This window comes from Onychostruthus taczanowskii, unplaced genomic scaffold (assembly GCF_017590055.1).
Source record: "Onychostruthus taczanowskii isolate IOZ18803 unplaced genomic scaffold, ASM1759005v1 scaffold54, whole genome shotgun sequence".
Taxonomy (NCBI): domain Eukaryota; kingdom Metazoa; phylum Chordata; class Aves; order Passeriformes; family Passeridae; genus Onychostruthus; species Onychostruthus taczanowskii.
In genome coordinates, this window is record NW_024503013.1 from 3,964,273 (window position 1) to 3,983,669 (window position 19,397).

Here is a 19,397-nt window from a genome sequence, read left to right on the forward strand (position 1 = left end):
TGCAAAACAAGTTTATTTTATGGTTTCAACAAGGATAATGTTTTGGTGGGATTTTTTAAGGATTAGCTTCTTAAACTGTTAACTATTAATTTTGGACCGAAAAAAAGAGTTTAAAAAATTCTTTATGGACAGATACAAGATGTAGGTAATAGATAAATATAACACTAAAATTGCTGCAACTAAAAAAAGGAAAGTGAATGAGAAGGACAGCAGAGACTCTTTCTGGAAAACTAAAGAGGAATAATTTATGTAATTATTCTGAAGATACATGTAACAGTTTTGACATTAAATACTGAGCACAAAGTAGTGGTAGACCATTATAAAAACACCAGATTTCTTGATATATCCTCTGGAAAAATAAATTCAACTTTAAAATATAACAACAATTTATGCTTTATATCTAAAAATACAGCTAGCGGGTAAAATTTGTAAGAATCAGGCCAATGATTTGTAGCATGTATATGATTAGTTACAGCATACAATCAAAATCTTTCTGAACAGGAGAAAAACTATCTGACTCACTTGAGTCAACTTTTTAATAAACTTCTCAGCAATTAGTTTCTGGAATTCTCACAGCTATAAATATTTGTAAAACAAGAGGAGTACAAGAACATCTTTTGAGTTAAACTTCTAACTGTCATGCCTATAATTAGAAGTATCTCAAGCAAAATTTATTTCTGAAAAATTTTTTTGAGGTTTTCTAATCAGTTTTGAAAAAAACTATGTAGGAAATCTGAGCAGAGAGACTAAAACCAGGAATTAAACCTGGATCCAGTATTACATGACTTAAGTCTCTCAGGAGGGTACTGGCAGTTAGTAAGGCTCCATTAAATGCTGTGAGGCGAGTGTGTGGTTAAGGGCTTTCCTAATGGGTTTCCTAGAAATCTGAAGCATTTCAGACTGTAAATATTTTTGCACTGATATAAGGCTTGACACACCTGAGAATGGTTAAACAACTATACAGAGATATTTACAGTGTTTAGAATCCACAGGACTTAGTCTAGACAAAAGGTGTTGATGACTTATATCAGTGTATGACTTATAGGACTGACTTATATCAGTGTAAAACATGCCAAATATTAATATTATGTAATTTCTCTTTTTCTGTGCTTAGATTTTTTTTTTTTTTTGCACCCTCCCAGTTATCTCACATGGATTTTGGGTGGGAGTTTTTATCATATGTTCTAGCTGATATTTTGAAACAAATGGTTAATACTTTTCCAGGGCAAAAGAAAAGATGAAGTTTACTGCAGGAAAGATGTGCAAGGATGAAAGCAAGCTGGAGTCTGAAGGGAGTAAGAGACAGTACAGAGGTTAGGAATTAGCATCTTCCTTATGGCCACATGCCTTAAGCTTTGTGTAATGGCTGGTGTAGTCTGTTCTGGTAACAGTACAGCACAAGCTTTCTTATCCAACCATCTCTTCTCCTTGGGGTTTGATCCAATGTGGAATCTAGGCAAAAGCAATCATCTGTCTCCTAAACTTTGAGGAGATGTTTTTTGCATGGAAACTTTCTTTGAAAATCTCCTAGTATGTGGCAAAGTAGATTTCTCAGCCTTATGGGCGCAGATTGCTGGGACCAAGATTCAGATAATTCATTTGGGCAGTGGCTGTGTGTCAAGTGTTTTGAGGGCTGCAGAAGAACAGGCTAAAGCAGGAATAAGCTGAGTCTGTGACTCCACTTAGGATGCGCCTGTGTGCTGTGAGTCACCGACTGAGTGTGTGAGACTAGAGCTATTTTGGCATAAACTGTTTATTCTCATCCAGAACATGAATCACCTGCTTCTGAGTGTATCTTCTTTTTTATTAATTTGTATTAAGTAAACAGATTTCAGAGGCTTCAATACATCTAGATATGTGGGTTTTACTGGCACAGTGAAGGACCTTTCAAGCAAAGGAAACTCACTCACCTGTTGGGGCCAGTATTTTTTATACTTTTCCCATAAACATGTCTGAGTAATCAGAGCAATGCCAGAAACACTGTCCTGCTGCAAACTTATTCTCAGGAGTATCGCCAGGTAAAGGCACTAATGCAGTCCAAATTGCCAAGAGATCTTTATTTATGTTTTACTTCTGTTAGTCTTTTTACTTTGTCCACTTCTACCTTTGAAGGAAGAAGGTCTTGTTAAGTTAAAATCTGGAAAAGGAGGAAGAAGTTGATTAGATGTGCTGTCTCTGGAAACACTGAACTTGGGCCAGAAGTTGTACTGGTGACAGACAAGCTCCAATTTGTAGTTTCCTCTTGAACATAACTGGTATAAAAACTGTGGAGGCTGAGCAGATCTGTGGCAGTGTAGAGGTGCAGTCTGGGTGAGAGCTAGTAGAAGACTATGAGAGCCTTCAAATTCCTTATTTCCTTATGGATGGTGCCATGGATATCTTTATGAAGCTTCTCATGAGATACAATATGTCTTAAAACCAAAATTAGTTTATTTGAACTTGGTTTTTTCTTGTTCTTGGCAGGCTTGGAGGAGCTAATCTGTTTACATGTGATCATTTAATTTTTTTGTTTTCCTTTTATACGTATAAAGAGAGGATGTGATATGTAATTCACAGGTTTTGGTATAGATCATAGCAGAAAATAAAAGCAATGGGACCCACATTTGGTGTATCAATAGTCCCCTTCTTGGCATTGACATGTATTTGATGCACTGTATGCAGGTATTTCAGATGGTGAATTCCTGTTGTCACACCTTTTCCTTTGATTCTTTACCGGGCAGCTGAGACTTCAGACTTTTTTCCAGCTCTTGTTAGTAAATGTTATGTTAGTGTCAACATGAGCTCAATCGGCTAGCCAGACTTTGGCTATCGATCACCTTGGTTCTGAAACAAATAGTTCACAAGGCAAAACAAATACCTACAGTTCATACCATAGATCTGTTAGCAAAGAAAGAAAAGATAGAAGAGCTGGCTGGGCTGGGTGTTCCCAGTCTGAAATCGGTAATCCTGTAGGAGCTTTTCCCATGGCTCCTTGGCTCCTTCCTTTGATCTGACATCTGAGACAGCAGAGGAAAAGACAATATCAAGTCCAAATGTGCAGCATCAGCACCCAGGCCTCATTGTCAAAGGCTGTGTCAAGTTACCTTCTGAGGTAGGTGGTCCGGTAGCTTGTGACCAAAGTCTTAAATACTGCAATCAGGCAGACTCCTTTCCCACTTTACAATTACAGGGGGAAAAAAATCACCTAAAAAGTAATTTCCTTCACATTTTTCATTGCATCAAGTTTGCCCTTAACTTGAGTATTTCCTGAAGCTGATGACTTTGACACCTTTGTCACTTGGATTTTAAAATAATCTGATTCATATTTCTAGTCCAGCACATAACATCATTATCTCAGAAGAAAAGACAGTATGTAACTAACTGCACCTTTCATTCAGTGAACAACTGAACTGAATTTCTGTTTGTGACCAAAGGTGCTGTTGGGATACACAGCACCTTTGATCATGCTGTTGATACACAGGTTGCTCTTGCTTCATCATGAAGACCTGGCACTTGAGTATTCTCCAATAAAACTGTGGCTGTGGAACTAACCTATGATTTCAGTCCCACAGAGGTTGATTTCTTGACTTATTTGCCACAACTCTGGCCTTCTGCCTTCTCTCTTTTAAGAATATGTTTGGGAAAGATTCTGGAAGATAATTCTTATAGCTTCTTTTCACTTGCTAAACAAAATACAAACTTTTATTTGTCCCTTTTTGCCTTTTTGTCCTGGTATCCACCTATCTGTAATTAAATATAGAAGGCATTAGTAGTTACTCTGTAGCGTTATTTAATCTTTTGTTGGGTCAAGTGGCTTTTTTTCCTTCTGGTGTCTTTTGAAGATATCTTTGTTGTGAAGTAGTTTTTCGTACTAAATATATTTGAACTTTTTGCAGGATAGAAAGTATATGATGTGTTTTACAATCTAGTATAATTACTGTTTGTAAGCTTTAGTCACTGGAAATAATCATTAAGTGGTTTGTTGTTGCAGCTGGTTGATAAGTTTTAATTCTTGTCATTAAAATCTTCCTCCTATTTCTTATTTCTCTGACTGACCTGATTTTCCCATGATATGACTAAGGAAAACAGGGTGGTGCTACAGTGCAAGCCAGTTATTTGTTTTTGTATAAAAAAATTTCTAGAGAGAAAGAGGTCAGGGAGAGAATCACTACAGTTCTTAAAATGACCTGATGCTACTGCATGATGTCCAGTAATTAGTTTTTCTATCATTAATAGCTTTTGCACATGTGTAAGTAGGACTGTTTGTCTTTAAGCTTTTTTTTTGTTTGTTTTCTCAAAATATTCAAATTATTAATCATTAGGACTTAACTAGGATTATAAAAATCACTGGCAGAAAGTTGTCTTTATTTAGGGAATAAATAATTTTAATTAAAAGTTATAGATTTATCATTAATAATACTCTGATGGGATATCAACTTCAATCAGTTCTCATTTTTCTTGAAATTTGACACTCCTTGAAGGACGGAAAAGCTTTTGAGAAACCTATCTTTTTCTTAAATTTCAGATTTAAATTTCAGAACAGCAGGTTTTAAAATATTTGAAGTATGAATTCTGAATTTGTTTGCAGAAAGTAAGATGTTTCTTAATTTACTCAAAGTAGTAGCTTTCTTTTGTATTATGTATCAAAATAATTTTACAGTAGAAATGTGAGGATTGGCTGCACATGATCGGAAAAACAAAGAGGAGTGGGAAAGGAAAAAGGCAGGATAACTTTTAAGTGAGACAAGCTTAAATATTCAGACACATAGAAATATTATTGGAAACAGACTTTTGGACCAATTTCATTTTGCAACCACACATATGCTTTTCCATCATCCTCGTATTTTAGGAGAGTGGGTGGAAAATAAGTGTATTAGTCTTAAATGCAAAGAATAGAACTATGTCTTTATCACATATTCTGTACTCATCTATGTCCTCCACAGTGAGGTTTTTTTTTGGGGTTTTTTGCTTGTTGTGTGGGGGTGAGGTGTTTGGAGTTTTTTGTTGTTTGTTTGTTTGGGGTTTTTGTGATTTTGGTTGGTTTTTTGGCTTGTTTGTTGGGGTTTTTTTGTTTTTTGGGTTTTTTTTGTTTTTTTTTTTTTTGTAAAAAAAGTGTGGCAGTTAGGTAGACTTTAAAAAAGTGGACTTAAAATACTAGGGGAAGATTATTTTGTATTAAGTGTCTGCTTAAAAAGATATCACTTACATAAAATTTCATGTATATTTACTATGGAAAACTATGCGAGTCTGTTGTATGGGTTTGTTGTTTATGGAAAAAATCCTGCTTACTATTGCTTTTAATAATTGAAGCGGTTCTCCTACTATCTTTAGTTCCACTTAAGAATTCAACCCTAAAATACTGTAACCAACAAAAAGTGGTTTAATAGTGTTATTTTTTTAAATTTAAGTTAGCTGTGATATTTAGTCAAATATTTCACTTGGGAATGCTTTGTTTTTCAGGATGGGAAGAAGAAGTTTGACAAGGAAAGTGAGAAATACTACTCCATCTTAGAGAAGCACTTAAATTTGTCAGCCAAAAAGAAAGAATCTCATTTGCAAGATGTAAGAACTGAATACGCTCTTACCTAATTTCACATTTGCATAGAAATCTTGATAACAAACTGGTTCTCTTAAAATACAGACATGCTGTATTTTATTTAATATGAAATTGTGATGGTTTCTGGTCATGCTTGTTGTGGCTATAAACTCTTGACTGGGATGAATACGAGCCAAATAGGAGTTAAATATTTGAACAAAGCAATATTCTATGTTTGCAACTTTATGTATTTCAAGTACAGCTAATGTTTATTTCTAGCAACAATGGAATTATATTAGTATAATAAAAGTGTTCGTTTTATAAGCTGTATGTGGAATACTGGAAAGCCAATTAATTAATTGCTTTTAGCTTTGCTAGTTAATCTATTAACTGATGAAATTGCACTTCTATTTCACATAAATTCTAAACCAGAAGACTGGACTGAGATCGCTTTAATGATGCTCTATTCTGCTTTTTTTTTTCTTCTTTTTCATCTTATTCTGAGATTGTGGCTCCTGAAATTTCCCTGAAATTGTATCTGTAACTTCAGCTTTGAAGCGTCTGTATGGCTAATTGTTTTCTGTTACCAAAAAAAAAAAAAAATCAAAACATTAAGGCTTCTGGTTTAACAGGAGGATTCCAGGGCTTTTTAGTATGCTGATAGAAATTAATAACTTGTCTTTGAAGCAAATTACAATAAACCCAGTAATATGGTATCAATGACACTTTGGGAATTGTGCCAAAAGTAGTTAAAAATCATTTTGATGGGACTACTGTTGTCATAGTGAATCTTAAATCACGGGAATTAGTTTGCAGATGGAATTTTCACCAAAGGTGTGGCCATCACTCAATCATATGTCGTAGAATTTATTATTTCAAGTTTACCAATAATATTGTAATTCAAATAAAATAAGGTTTAGAAATTAAAAATTTCTAATAATGTCTATATGGCTGAATTGCTGTTGCTGTCTATATAATAATAAGTCTAGATAATTATCTAGATTTTGTCTAGATAATAATCTAGATAAAAGAATTTAGTTATGTAGGATTGGTTTATTGTTCCACTTGTATGTTGTGGCTTTCACTTTTCCCAAATATCTTATGTATTGATGAAGAAGCAGTTCTGTTAGAAGCTAAGCCCCAGTTAAAAAAAAAAGAAATTCTTACCAAATTGGGGAAAAGTGAACTTAAACACTAATTTGTTCGAGAATAGAAGCTAAATAAAATAAATAAAATATTTTACTATTGAGACATGAGAATAATTACAGTCTAAAAGCAGCAGCTGAAGTGCAAAGCAACAACTGTGAATCTTGTAAACTATGGTAGAATAACAGTGGATTTGGCTCACGTCTATAAACTAATGGAAAACCAGAATAATTTTTTCCAGTGTGTCCTTAAGTGACATATCTGGATTTAAAATCTTGTTACTGAGGCTCAGGTTTTCTGATTTCTAGATGCCTCCCTTGTAAAGGATAAAGGGCACAGCTTGGCATTTCTGTCTTCCCCAGTTTTGTACCACTGTAGGTGTGCTGAATCAGCAACATAGACCCACTGTAAGAGAAGGTACAATAACAGATCAGTACCAAAATTGTTAACCTGGGAGGCTTTTGGCTTTTGTCTATATTGGAAGTAAATGAGGCCAAGGTCCATTCCTGACTTGAAATCCAAGACAGCTGTTTATTTGCATCCCAGTGGTTTGGGTGAGCCCCGTTTATAGCCCATATGTCCGGCATGGAGTTTGTTGGAGCAGCCCACAGCAGAGCAGGGCACAAGCAAAGAACCAAGCAGTGCTGGCAGCTCAGCTGGGGCTTTGGTGCCCAGGGCAGGAGATGGGAAGTCCATGCCTCAAGCCAACGTTGTGTATTCAGGGAGGTGGAAATACACTTTTTTGACTGCTACAAAGGAAAAATACTGTTTTCTTGAATTGAGGAGGTTTCTTGATACCTCATCACATTATGTGGGTTAAAGAGTACTGCAGTGGGCAAAGATCTTGTACTCTGTTGGGTTCTTCTGCATATCTCACTTGAATGCAATTGAGACCACCTTATTTAGGTATCTGAAGTCTGATGGTTGAAACATATTCTGTAGAGAGTAGTTTGCATATATTCACCTAACTGAAATATGTTGGATATTTTAAGAGCCTTCAAGACTGCTGATGCTGTTTACTCTGGTGACTGGCTTTTTTCCTTTAGCGTCAAAAAGCAACTTCATAGTAGCATCTTTTCACTGCCTACAGAAGCCTACAACAGAGAAGAAAATGGGCAGAATTGAGTGATGTGAGAAATCTAATGAACTTCTGATTTTATTTCTCTGAATTCTGTTCCAGAATCAGACTCCAAGCTTATGTGAAGTTCTGGTATATATATTGAGATGATAGCTTACATCAATGAAAATATTACTCACTATAACTATATATCACACAGGTAGAGACTCAAAGTCATATCCATCAGATCTCTTTATTTTTTACATGCACTTTGAAGTCACAGAAAAACATGAAAATACTTTTAGCTTTTGAAACTTTAAGATCACTTTTGATGCAATTCTTACGAATCTGAATCCTTTGGTTTTAACACAAATTCATAAGCTTCTACAGAATATATGTTTGGGGAATTCTGAGTTAGTCCTTTTCACTGGTGGTGATTATGGCCCTAAACCATATTTGAGATGGGACTTGGTTGTATCATTAGAACTGCAACCTGCTTAAATGCTGTTCAGAGTAGGGATGGATTTAATTAAGTGTTTAAATACTTTTTCTGAGGTAAAGATGAAAAGAGACAATTTCTAAAACTATGTTTCATTATTTACGTACAATTAAATGAGAGAGCTGAGATCTGTTTCAAGTGCTTATTGATGGCATTTGTGTGAGCAAGGCGTTGCTGAATCACATCCCAAAGTGGTGGCAACTGCTTCTGTTCAGTTATGTAGCACTGTCTTTGTGATAGATTATTATTGTGAAATAAAGCTATTAACAGACTATATGAAAACATACTATATGAATGAAAAATGTCAGAGTTATTTTGAGGTAGAGTGATTCATTATTGGAATTTTGAGAGCTTGTTCTCAGCTTCATATTATAAGTTTACTGATTTTTTTTTTTTAATAGACATAGGAAGGAAATGCTGGTACTGAATGATTTGAAACATATCCTTGAGGCCCATGTGTTGAAGTAGCGTTAGAACACTGGGCTAGGGAGGTGGATCAATACTGTTAAAAGCCTGTACCACCAAATCACAATAGTAGCTTGTCCTTGAGCAGAGAAGCAATCTTAATTATATATGGTGCTATTGATGGCCAAATCCTGCCTGAAGGAAAACACTGACTTTTTGCTTTTTTACTGTTAAAAGTACTAAATCTCTTTTATGATGTGTTTGCTGGTTTATAGTTTGTTGTCAAGGGAAGACAACATCAAGCTTTCCCAATTTCCCTGCATTTGTTAATTTTAATGTCTGAATTAAACTAGAGAACATGCACACGTATCCTTTTGTATTTTAACTGACAAATATCAAAAAGAGGTGATCTTATTCATGTTGTTAATCTGCTGTAGTATTTTGACCAAAGAGCAAAGTCTAACTGATACAGCCCAAAAGGGATTTGCATGAGAAAATGATTTGTTATGAGGAAGAAAGAATTAAAATGGAATTTGCATGTCTTCTTTAAACATTATCTACGTGTTACACTACTTGTCTGTTAGTTCCCTCTCCTGTGGCTTGTTTAAATTGAGGATAAAAGCCTATTACTCTTCATCAGCTGATAAGAGTTAATTCTTTAGCTGTTTAGGCAGAAGACTGTTCTGATACTGGTTCTCCATGTTGGGTGGTATTAGTCAGGCATTTCTGACAAGTATAGCCTTGTAGTTCTGTCACTTGGAAATGAAAACTTGAAATATATTTGATTTATGAGGTTAGGGATTTAAATATGTTTACATTCCAAGAAAGTATGACTCATACTATAAAATAATAAGTTGCAAGATGTCATTGTTAAAGACAGCCTATTTAAGAAAGAAATTGTGTTTTTGTGAAGGTATTTGCATCTGAGAAATAGATACAATTTCAGTTCATATGATACATAAATATTTCAATAGAAATAATTGTCTATTTGTCTGTCCTTGATTCCTACAGTGCTCATTTCTATTTCCTTTTCTAAACTTACATATACCAAGTACCTTCTGCCACCTTTCTTTCCCTCCAGGCTCTCCTAAAAACTGGAATATTAAAGAGCAAAAAGAAAGAAACCAAAAAAGAGCAAGTAAAAGGCATAGGCTGAAATGTGTAATGTTAGCTTCTTAAATGTGCATTTAGCTTTTTTAAGTAGGTATTCTAATTTTCAGACAGAAAACTGAACTTCATGAAACTTACAAAATAATTTTATGGAAGATCTGTTTTTTAATGACATAACCTGTTTTTAAAGCAGTAACAAGACTAAACTAATGTTGTCTGTATTTAATTTTGTCTTTAGGCAGATACACAGATTGACAGAGAACATCAGAACTTTTATGAAGCATCATTAGAATATGTTTTTAAAATCCAAGAAGTACAAGAGAAAAAGAAATTTGAATTTGTAGAACCTGTAAGTTTTATGATTTATTTTCTTTAAAATGCGTGCATTTAAAGCTGAAAATTGAATTTAAAATACCAGGTTTTTTGCTCCCTTTTTAAGTTTTGAATGCAGGTTCTTTGTATATAGACAGACATTAAGATCTTGGCTTGGGCACTTTCCATGTTTATTGAAGGATTATGTAAGAGTTTAGTATCTACTGTGAAGTGAAATGTCTGATGACTTGAAGTGTGTGTAACATTTTAATGGGACATCATGTAATGTTGTGTCTGTGCAACACATAATCGATGTTTCCTAATACCATGATTTAATGGCTTAAATTTTGAGCCAGTTTTTTAATTTAAATATTCTGGGTAGGCAGTATACACAGGCATTGTTCTGAGTTACACATGAAGTAAAGTGAAAAATCAATTTTTCTGTAGGATAGGTAAGTTTATTTTTTTTTTTGCTGGAGTAATTTGCCTTTAGTTTACTTTGCACATAAAGGAATGCATATGTTGACATGCAATTAAAGAGTAAGATAAAATTGTGTTCCAGTGTTCATATTTAAGTCTGGGATTTCCTTCTGGACTGTGTTTCCATCCCCCACTCCTAACTCTCTACTGTGTCAGTCAGTTCCAAAAGCAGTTTCATGACATGCTGGCATATTTCTGAGGCCTGGTAGCAGTGTTGCTACCGTTCATGTCATACAGACAGGCCTGGCTTGCCAGTTCCCTGATGCAGTCAGTACCTCTAGCCCCTGACAGAGAACTTCCAGTGCCCTGTGTCCCTTCCCATTAAGCACACTGAGCACAGCAGAGCGCTGCTTGTCAGAGAGGAACACGACAAGTGTAACTTTCTCTCCACACCATCTCCCACCTTCCTTGTAACTACTGAAGTAGCACTCTTGACTGTGAAATGGGTTGAATTACATCTCTAACACCCTGTGTCAGCAAGGAGAGCTTCTCAGATGCCTTCTTTCCATGAGATGAGAGTGTGTTGTATACTGAATGTTTGACATTGATGCAAGCTAATGAACCTGGATTCAGCAAGGAGTACTTTCAGAAATCCTATCTTTATGGCATACAGCTGCCAAATCTTAGAGACTGAAACTTTGCTCGGATTCCTAAATAAGAACATTTTTCTACCTGTCACAGATTAATCCAGAGTGTGTGTCTCTGTCTCCTTCTGCAAAACTCTCACATCCTGGAAAAATCTAGCAATCTTGACCTAGCTCTGACCCTGGTGTAGAAGACTTTATGCTCCTTTAATGTAATAGAAACTTTCTGTATTGAAAAGACCTTGTAGATTGGAAAATATTGTGCAACTGCACAATAGTTAAAATAGGTAACATTTACTTTTAAGTGTATCTGTTTCCATACTGTCTCAGATCAGTAGGCATTCCAGCCCAGTATGGCATAATTGATTGTGCAGGCGAAGGTAGAGGATATACTCTGGTGACTGGGTAATGATAGGCCTTGCAGGTAATGTCTTCTGACTTTGGGTGTGAATTTATTTATAATCAATCTGGCTATAGATGGAGATTAAATTATAACATCAGTTATAAAATTTTGAATCTTCAAAGCTCTTAATTTTTGCTTGTAGTCTGTTACATACAACATGGTGAAATAAGAGCGTTTGCTAAAACCCATAAGGCAAAATATGCCTTATGTGAAAAAGTAAATTAAAATACAAATCAGCAATACCATGAGATTAAAAACAAAACCAAGCTAAACAAACCAAAAAAACCTGAAGACTTCAAAATAGGCTTTCTAAAATTAATGTTTATGTAAGTGATGTTGGAAGTATGAACATGTGTTCCTAGGTGTAAGGTCTAGATAAGGACAAAGCCTAACACTTTAAAATCAGGTATCAAAAGAATTGTCATATTATTAATTTTCCTCAGTGTGCTCTATGAATGTGCATATGGCAGAAGATGCCTGGTGGTGTGTCCATATGGACATTCCTCCTCAGGAACTCTGATGGTGGTGGGACATTCTAGTGTGTGTGCTGCCTGTGCCTCTGATTTATCAGCACAGTGTCACGTCTTTGAATAATTCTCAGTCTGACATCTTGCTAATGGACTCGCTGAAGGAAAGTTTAACAAAATAAATCTGTTAGTAAAATGAAGGAGGAAACTGTGGTGCCCGTGCAAAAGAAGGATAAGTTTGTGATGTCAGAATAGAACATGAAAAGAAAATGATCTTGAACATCCTTTCAAGACCTTTAATTTTTATATGCCAAAGGATAAAGACAGTCTGAGAACCAGAGTGGGAGAAGTGACCTAGCAAAAATTGCCAGGTGGGTTACAGCTAGGACAGTGGGAGTGTAAAAGTGTAGTGTGTTCTCTCATGGAGGAGACTTGGGAAAGATTTTAAGGTACAGATGCTAATGACTCATACAGTGAATAGAAGATTATAATATTTAGAGTAGACTTTTGCAGCTCCTTCTCAGCCCCTGGATTTCTCTTTGTTCTCTGCATCTTGATCAAAGTGGTTGCTAATATGTACTAGTGTGAGTAACTGGAATATTCCTCCTAGATCTTGATTTTTCCAAGAAAAAAAAAACTTTAGGTTTTCATATAGATAATTAATTTAAACTTTTTCTGAAGGACTAATTAGTGTTCAAATTTACATCTGGATAAACAATAAAGCAAATTAAGAGACAATCATCTGTCTTGCTAGCTTTTCTCTTGTGATCCCGAAGAAGCTAGTCCAAGCCAACAGTGCTTTCTGAGGATGTTGTGCTTGTAAAACAATGCAAACACCTTCCTAAAGTTCTGCTTTGTCCTTTGCTGATGCCAGGACTTCCTTGCCCTGTGGAAATCAGGGCACAAAGTTCATAGGCAGTAAACTATTTGAAATGTGAGGGGTGGTCAGTTAAATGTTTATTTAAAGAGAAGGAAAAAAGAACAGCCAAGTGAAAAACACTGCCTGAAATTGCATGCATTTCCATGAGACTTCACAGTGGGCGTTAAATTTGAATTTCCCTTTCTTGCATTTTCTGCATTATTTACTATGTTCACTTTAATCTGAAGAATAAATGCTATCTTCTTATAAATAAAATGAAAACAGGGAGACAGGGACTTCTGGTTGATGTGCTGCGGGCCAAAGGTTAAATTCCTCCCCTATCCAAAACCTAAGTACAATCTTCTTCCTGTGAGAATTAAACGACCAGGCAGCCTTGAGGTCAACAGCTCTACATAAAAATAAATAGAGTCTCAATAAGTAGTGGGATTTTGTTTCGGGTTCTGTGTTGAAATCCTCATGGCTCTGGTGTGATGCGTAGCTTTGTATTGTGGAGTTCAGACCTCAGTCTTTACTGATGTGAATGATCAGGTACTAAGAATGAGATAACAATTAGACATTTAGTAAAATGAAAAATTATTGATATGAAAACATCAGACATTGTTTGTGATGTTTGATGAAATAAACTACCTCTTTATGTCTGAATACCACCTCACAATACATTCTGAAAATTTTCTTTCAAAGGAAAAGGGACTGATTTTCTATTCTTGTTTTTAATATTTTTTGTTCTATTTAATATTAATTACTTTAAAGATATGAGCATACCTTTAGCAGTGCTAATTCTAATGCCAGGAAAAAGAAAACCTCTCTGTAAGTATAAGCCTATGGCAAAAGACCTTGGCTTTTAAATCTCTTCCATACAATGCTATGCCTGTACTTGTTCTAATGGAGGTGATTCTGAAGATGCCGCAGCAGCACACGCCCATTGGGCACAGGGCATATTCTGCGTTCCTGCTTTTCCCTGCTAGTGACATGTACATTGAAGTGAATACCATCCTCAGTGTTACATATCAGCACAGAGCTTAAAAACACTGATCTAGGACTTGCATAATACTTCTCTTTTTTTTTATTTTTCTGAGTGCTCAGAGAGTGTTTAACCAGGAAAGCCTCAAGGCCAGATCCTCTGCAATGCACAACTGCCAGAATACCTGAGAAGTACTTTAACTAAAACTAATTCAGATTTTTGTCAGGGTTTTGGGTTGGTTTTTTTTGGGTAGGATTTTTTTTTTTTTTTTTTCTCTGATGTTGTTGTAATTTTGCTTTCAGATAAATTCAGTTTTGCTGCCATCTTGTGTTAAATATTTTCCTTGGTATTTCTCAATGTACTCTGCAAAATGATATAAAATGTTTTCCTTCAAGTATTGAAGCTGAAATTTGTACAGTTCATTCTCCTGAAATGTTCTTTAAACTGATCTCTAAAAGTCAGGCATAGGCTGACATACTGAAACTTAGTTCCATAAAGTTTCTTTATTGTAATTTTGGTGTGCGTCAGTGTAGTGATTTGGCTGCAGTTTTGCAAAGGTTACTCCTTCACTAGGCGTTTGTTTAGCAGCAGGCTTCTGCTTGCAGGCTGTGTTAATCCATTAGTCCATTCTTAGTCCATTCTTTTGACTGGACTAAGTCAAAGTAAGCACAGGAGTAGTTGTGCTGTGGCATCTGAAGGAGTTGTAATTGGGGACACTGATGAGTAGCTGAATATAGAGTGTGAGAACAAGCTTCACATAACAGGAGCCAAAGCAGAGCTTTAGTTATAATTTGCGTATTTTGTATTTTATTCATAAAAAAGAAGCTTAATTTTCTTTCTTTTTCTTTAAGTAGTTATTTCCAGAATGACACAATTAGAATTTAAATCTAGAATTACAGAAAATTACAGAGCTCTTTCTATCTGTTTGCACAATTGGAGGTTTTTAATATAAACTATTGTCCTTGGACCTTCCTCAGAAACACTTGAATAATCAGTTTAATAATAATAATTTCAGGGTCCAGTCCTTAGCTGAGGTAATAATTTCGGCTGGACAGATGAATCATGTTAAGGTGAGATTGATTTACACAAGATGTGGAGCCCTTTACTTGAGATTGCATTGCCTTAATTGTTTGATGGTGGAATATGGTTCAGGAATTCACATCTGCTGTAGAGGCCCCACAAAAACTTGCTTTTTGTGTCCAAAGGTCTTCTCAGTTCTTCAGGCTCCATGGCTGGCTTACTGGGCAGCCATGGGCTTGCACCATCTCTGCCTGAGGCCAGGCTTTCATCTGCTCCTGCAATACCAGTAGAAACCAAGGGCAGAGTCCTTCTCCGAGCCATACCTTGTATTTGTGCCTGCACGGATGGTCTGTTCATCTCCAACTGCTTTAACCTACTAATGCAGGAAAAGAGCAGGCAGGTCAATGGGCTCTCAGTAGTCTCATAGAGAATGATGGCAGAGAGGAGGCAGAACAATTTTGCTACAATTTTCAAGTGGGGCTGAGAGTAAATTTAAAGAAAATATAAGCACAGTAAAAAGTACATCTTTATGCTATTCCACTTACAGTAATCTATGGTACTGATAACACAAAGCAAGCGCTTTAAATATGAACTATGGCATTTTTGTTGCCTCAGTCTAGACTACTTCAGTAGTCAATAAAGAGAGATAAATGTTTCCATTGGATCATTCCTTCCATCCTAAGAGAGAAGTCTGAAAAAGGGAAAAGAATTATGCTCTGGAATACCTGTGGTTCTTTACTGAGTCAGAAGACAGTTAGCTAGCCCAGATGATAATTGTGTAATATACTAATGCAAATCTTTTTTATTGTTAAAACTTTTGTTATTGTAAATCCAAATTAATTTATCTTTTTTTTTTTTTTTGCTGTTTTCTTTAGGTTTTTTCGTAAGCTAAATTATATAGACCAAGAAAGCAGTCCATGTTAAGAAATTAAATGCTTGTTATTTATCAGCAGGTAGGGTGACTTATAGCAATGTCAAAATGCTTTTAAAATTTAAAGCACAATAAGTTAGAAGGCTTTTAAAACTAAGAGATAGCAGGAATGCATTAATTCAAGAGCTAAAATCTAGTGGCACCTTTTACTACTTGAACATTGTTTTAAAGCAAACTTTACAAGAATTTTTGAGCTGGATATATGCAGAGTATGGTGGTTCTGTTGGAGTTAATCACAGACATACCAGATAGAGTTTGCATTTTGTTCAGAGCAGGAAGAAATAGTCTGGGTTTCTTGTGTTGTGCTAACCTATCCAAAACATATTTTCTAGAGTCTCATTTGTGGAAAATAGGCTGGAGACCAAGCAATTACTGTGAAGAAAGTGAAAGAATATTTTAAAGAAAAAACACTTGAACTCTGAAATTTTAAACTAGGAAAATGCACACCAGCAAAGACTCCAGCTGAAATACTGGATAAAATTACTAAGATAGTGAATTAAATTATTATGGAAATTACAACTTCACGACACAAAAGCATGTGTAGCATTTCTCTTTCTTAAGGTCTCATCATGGATTCCTTCTCAGCAAAACTTTGCTTTTGCATGTAAAAGCATGGAGTGTTCCAGGAGTAAAAAATGTATAATGCTTCTCAATTTTACCTTTTCAGCTCTTGGCCTTTCTTCAAGGATTATTTACATTTTACCATGAAGGATATGAACTGGCTCAGGAGTTTGCACCATACAAGCAGCAACTGCAGTTCAATTTGCAGAATGTAAGGATGATTTGTATTTACATAATTTAACTTTTTAATTTGCTAATTGCAGTTTAGGATATTAAAGTAGACTTATAGCACTTTATTGAAATTCTTAATCTTGCAATGTTTTAGTAAGTTGAAATCAAATTCATATACATATAGGTAAAATTATTTCTATAAGGTTAATGTAATTAAGATTCCTGACAACAAATGACTTTGGATAGTAAATTTGTGATTTCCAGATCAAAACTTGGAGAGCAAGAACAAGAAAAACAGGACAGCTGCCAAGTTTCTATTAGAAAACACAGCAGTCCAGATAGATTTAAACTTGTATAAAGCTTTCTTGAGAATGAGGCCTGTCTTCTGGACTAAGTGGAAGTGCCAAAAATGCTCCAGCTGGTATGGAATGATACAGTTTGTCCTGCTGTCTGCTAACTTTCCACTGTATGTAAAGCAATCTTGGGAAACCATTCTCTGGCCGTTCTCTATACCATTGCAGAATAGGTGGGACCCTCCTCCATGGTGAGCAGCCCTCATGAGCATTAGTTTTCACCAGAAGAGAAAATCTCTTTTCTGTGTAGAGAGTTACACTCAACTGAGCAGATGAATCTTTTCCTGTGAACTGATCTGGATTTGGTAGTCAGAGCCATATAAGATCCCATTTTGGGCACAAACTGCCCAAAAAAATTCATAGCTATCAGAGATAACTAAAATGTATTTAATCAACATACTTTTCCACTCATCATTACTGCTTTATACAAGTGTATACTTGTTTCACTGTGTAATTCGGACATTACACTTCCAAGGATATCCAAATAAGTAGGTACGAAATATACTTACAAATAAGTAAGTACACTCTTTGCTTTTAAGCAAAGCTTAAATGCTCTGCTTTTAAGGCAAAAAGTGTACTTCAACATGTCAGTACTGGACAAGCCCCACATATGTCCTGACAAGTAACATCAAAGTCCAGAACTTTTTTTTTTTTTTTTTAGTTAAGTCCATTTCATTCTTTCAAGAAAAGATACATACCACAAATTTTTGTAGCTCCATCTTCCCTTTTGTATCTCTTGTTCATATGTATAGATCCCATTTTAAATACTGCTTGAGGAAATAAGGCTAAACTTCCTAGATTATTAACCTTTTCATTTTGGGTCAAAATGCCAGTGGTCTCTGTAGAACATCCCAGCCGCTTGTCCTTTCCAATTTTGTGTTTTCCACATTGTTTGCTACTAAGACGCTTTCAGATAAAGACACAAGGGGTCAGTGTTGTTGCACAGCAGTTTCACTGAAAGACTGAAAAATGTGTTTCAGTCCAGAGATTTACTTACTTTAATATGGCAAGTTCTGAGAGGAACATGAGCTCACAACACAGACCAAAACTGACATTGTAAGTAATCATACGTTTCCTCTACACATATCTTTACATAAGCAAAATTATTAAAGGACTTTTTCCAATTTCAGTATTAATTAAGAGATAGATTTAATGTTTTCTAACTATTATATCAGCACAACTTGAAGATATAAATAGATTACAGAGGTAAAGAGAGATATGAAGTTAGGCAGAAGGATCAATTTATTATAAACTTTTTTAAATTATATATCAGAAAACATATACATGAAGATAGAGTGGGGATCAGAACATCACTCACTCCTGTTACACAGCAGTATAGTTTCTGGCTCCAAATCTAGATCCACAGCTTCACACAGCCAGCTGGGTTCTCTATGTACTTGTCATTGAGAGTATCACCCAAAATCAGATTGAAGTGAAATAATTTATACAGGTAAAGGCAAACTGAGAACAGGAAGAAGTGCATTCAGCCTGTCTGTAGCTGTCAAAAGTACTCCTCTCCATTGCATTCTATGTTCAGGTTTTGAAGAATAGTTTACCTGAGCTGCTGTTTCTGTTCTTAAAAATATTCTACAGGTTAGAGCAGGAGCAGTAACAGCTGTAGAAGTGTAGTAGAAGACCAGCAGCTCTTAACAAGTTACCTTGTTCTAACATGAACTGTTGTCACTTTAGCTGTCTCAGCTGGCCCGTGGTGTACTTGGTGTGTCTATTTGGTTTTGGTTTCTGTGATTTGATTCAAAGACCTGGCTGCTTAAAAGTAGCAATTAAACACTTTAATAGATGGAGATAAGTTCTCAAAATGGGGACATTTTTTCAATGGCTTGTCCTTCTTGAAAGTCTCAAAATGACCTCTCTTAAATTTGGTCTGAACTGATACTTCTGTAGGACATAATCTGAAACATTCAGATTAGAATTTTACCTCCCTCTCTAATATACTCATACTCATACTATATACTCACATATACTCATACTATTGTGGAACTAACTACACAAATGGCCCATGAAAAGTGGAAGTATTCACTGGTGTATAAAGTCCTGAGAGTATCTTTCTGACTACTGAGGATTTGAGTCCATAGATGACTCTGTAGAAACATTACAAAAATCTTTATTCTTTTCTTTGACCTATAGGAGCAGAGTGTTCAGTATCTGATATTTAATCAGTCAAAACTCTGGCATCTCTCAATAATTCTCTTCTGTTATCCCATAGTAGGTGCATGGAGGGAAACCTAGCCTCACTGAATTCACTAGGAACAAGTAGCCATTTATATGCATATAAATATAAGAAAATATGGAAACAACTCACCTTAATATCATAATTGTTTGCTTTGTTACATGCCTGGTTACACACACAATATTTAGGACAGACACACTTCTTCCATGCTTTTGGCATAGTTCTGCCACTTGTAAGTGTTTCTTACCTCCCTTTTTTTTTTTTTTTTTTTTTTTTTTAATACTGAACTGTGGTGTTTGCCAAGTCAAAACTTGTTCATGGCAGTGTCAGTAACCTGACTGTTCTAAGCAGCAG

General features: G+C 35.5%; 1 protein-coding gene across 2 annotated transcripts in view; it reads left to right on the plus strand.

Moving 5' to 3' along the window:
- Nucleotides 1-19,397, plus strand: part of ARHGAP42 (Rho GTPase activating protein 42) — a 144,628-nt gene that overhangs the window by 89,432 nt on the left and 35,799 nt on the right. For both annotated transcript variants that reach the window (XM_041417073.1, XM_041417075.1), the window contains 3 exons: nucleotides 5,440-5,541; nucleotides 9,971-10,081; nucleotides 16,438-16,542. In XM_041417073.1, coding sequence (XP_041273007.1) covers nucleotides 5,440-5,541; nucleotides 9,971-10,081; nucleotides 16,438-16,542 — 318 coding nt within the window. The remainder of the gene's footprint in view (nucleotides 1-5,439; nucleotides 5,542-9,970; nucleotides 10,082-16,437; nucleotides 16,543-19,397) is intronic.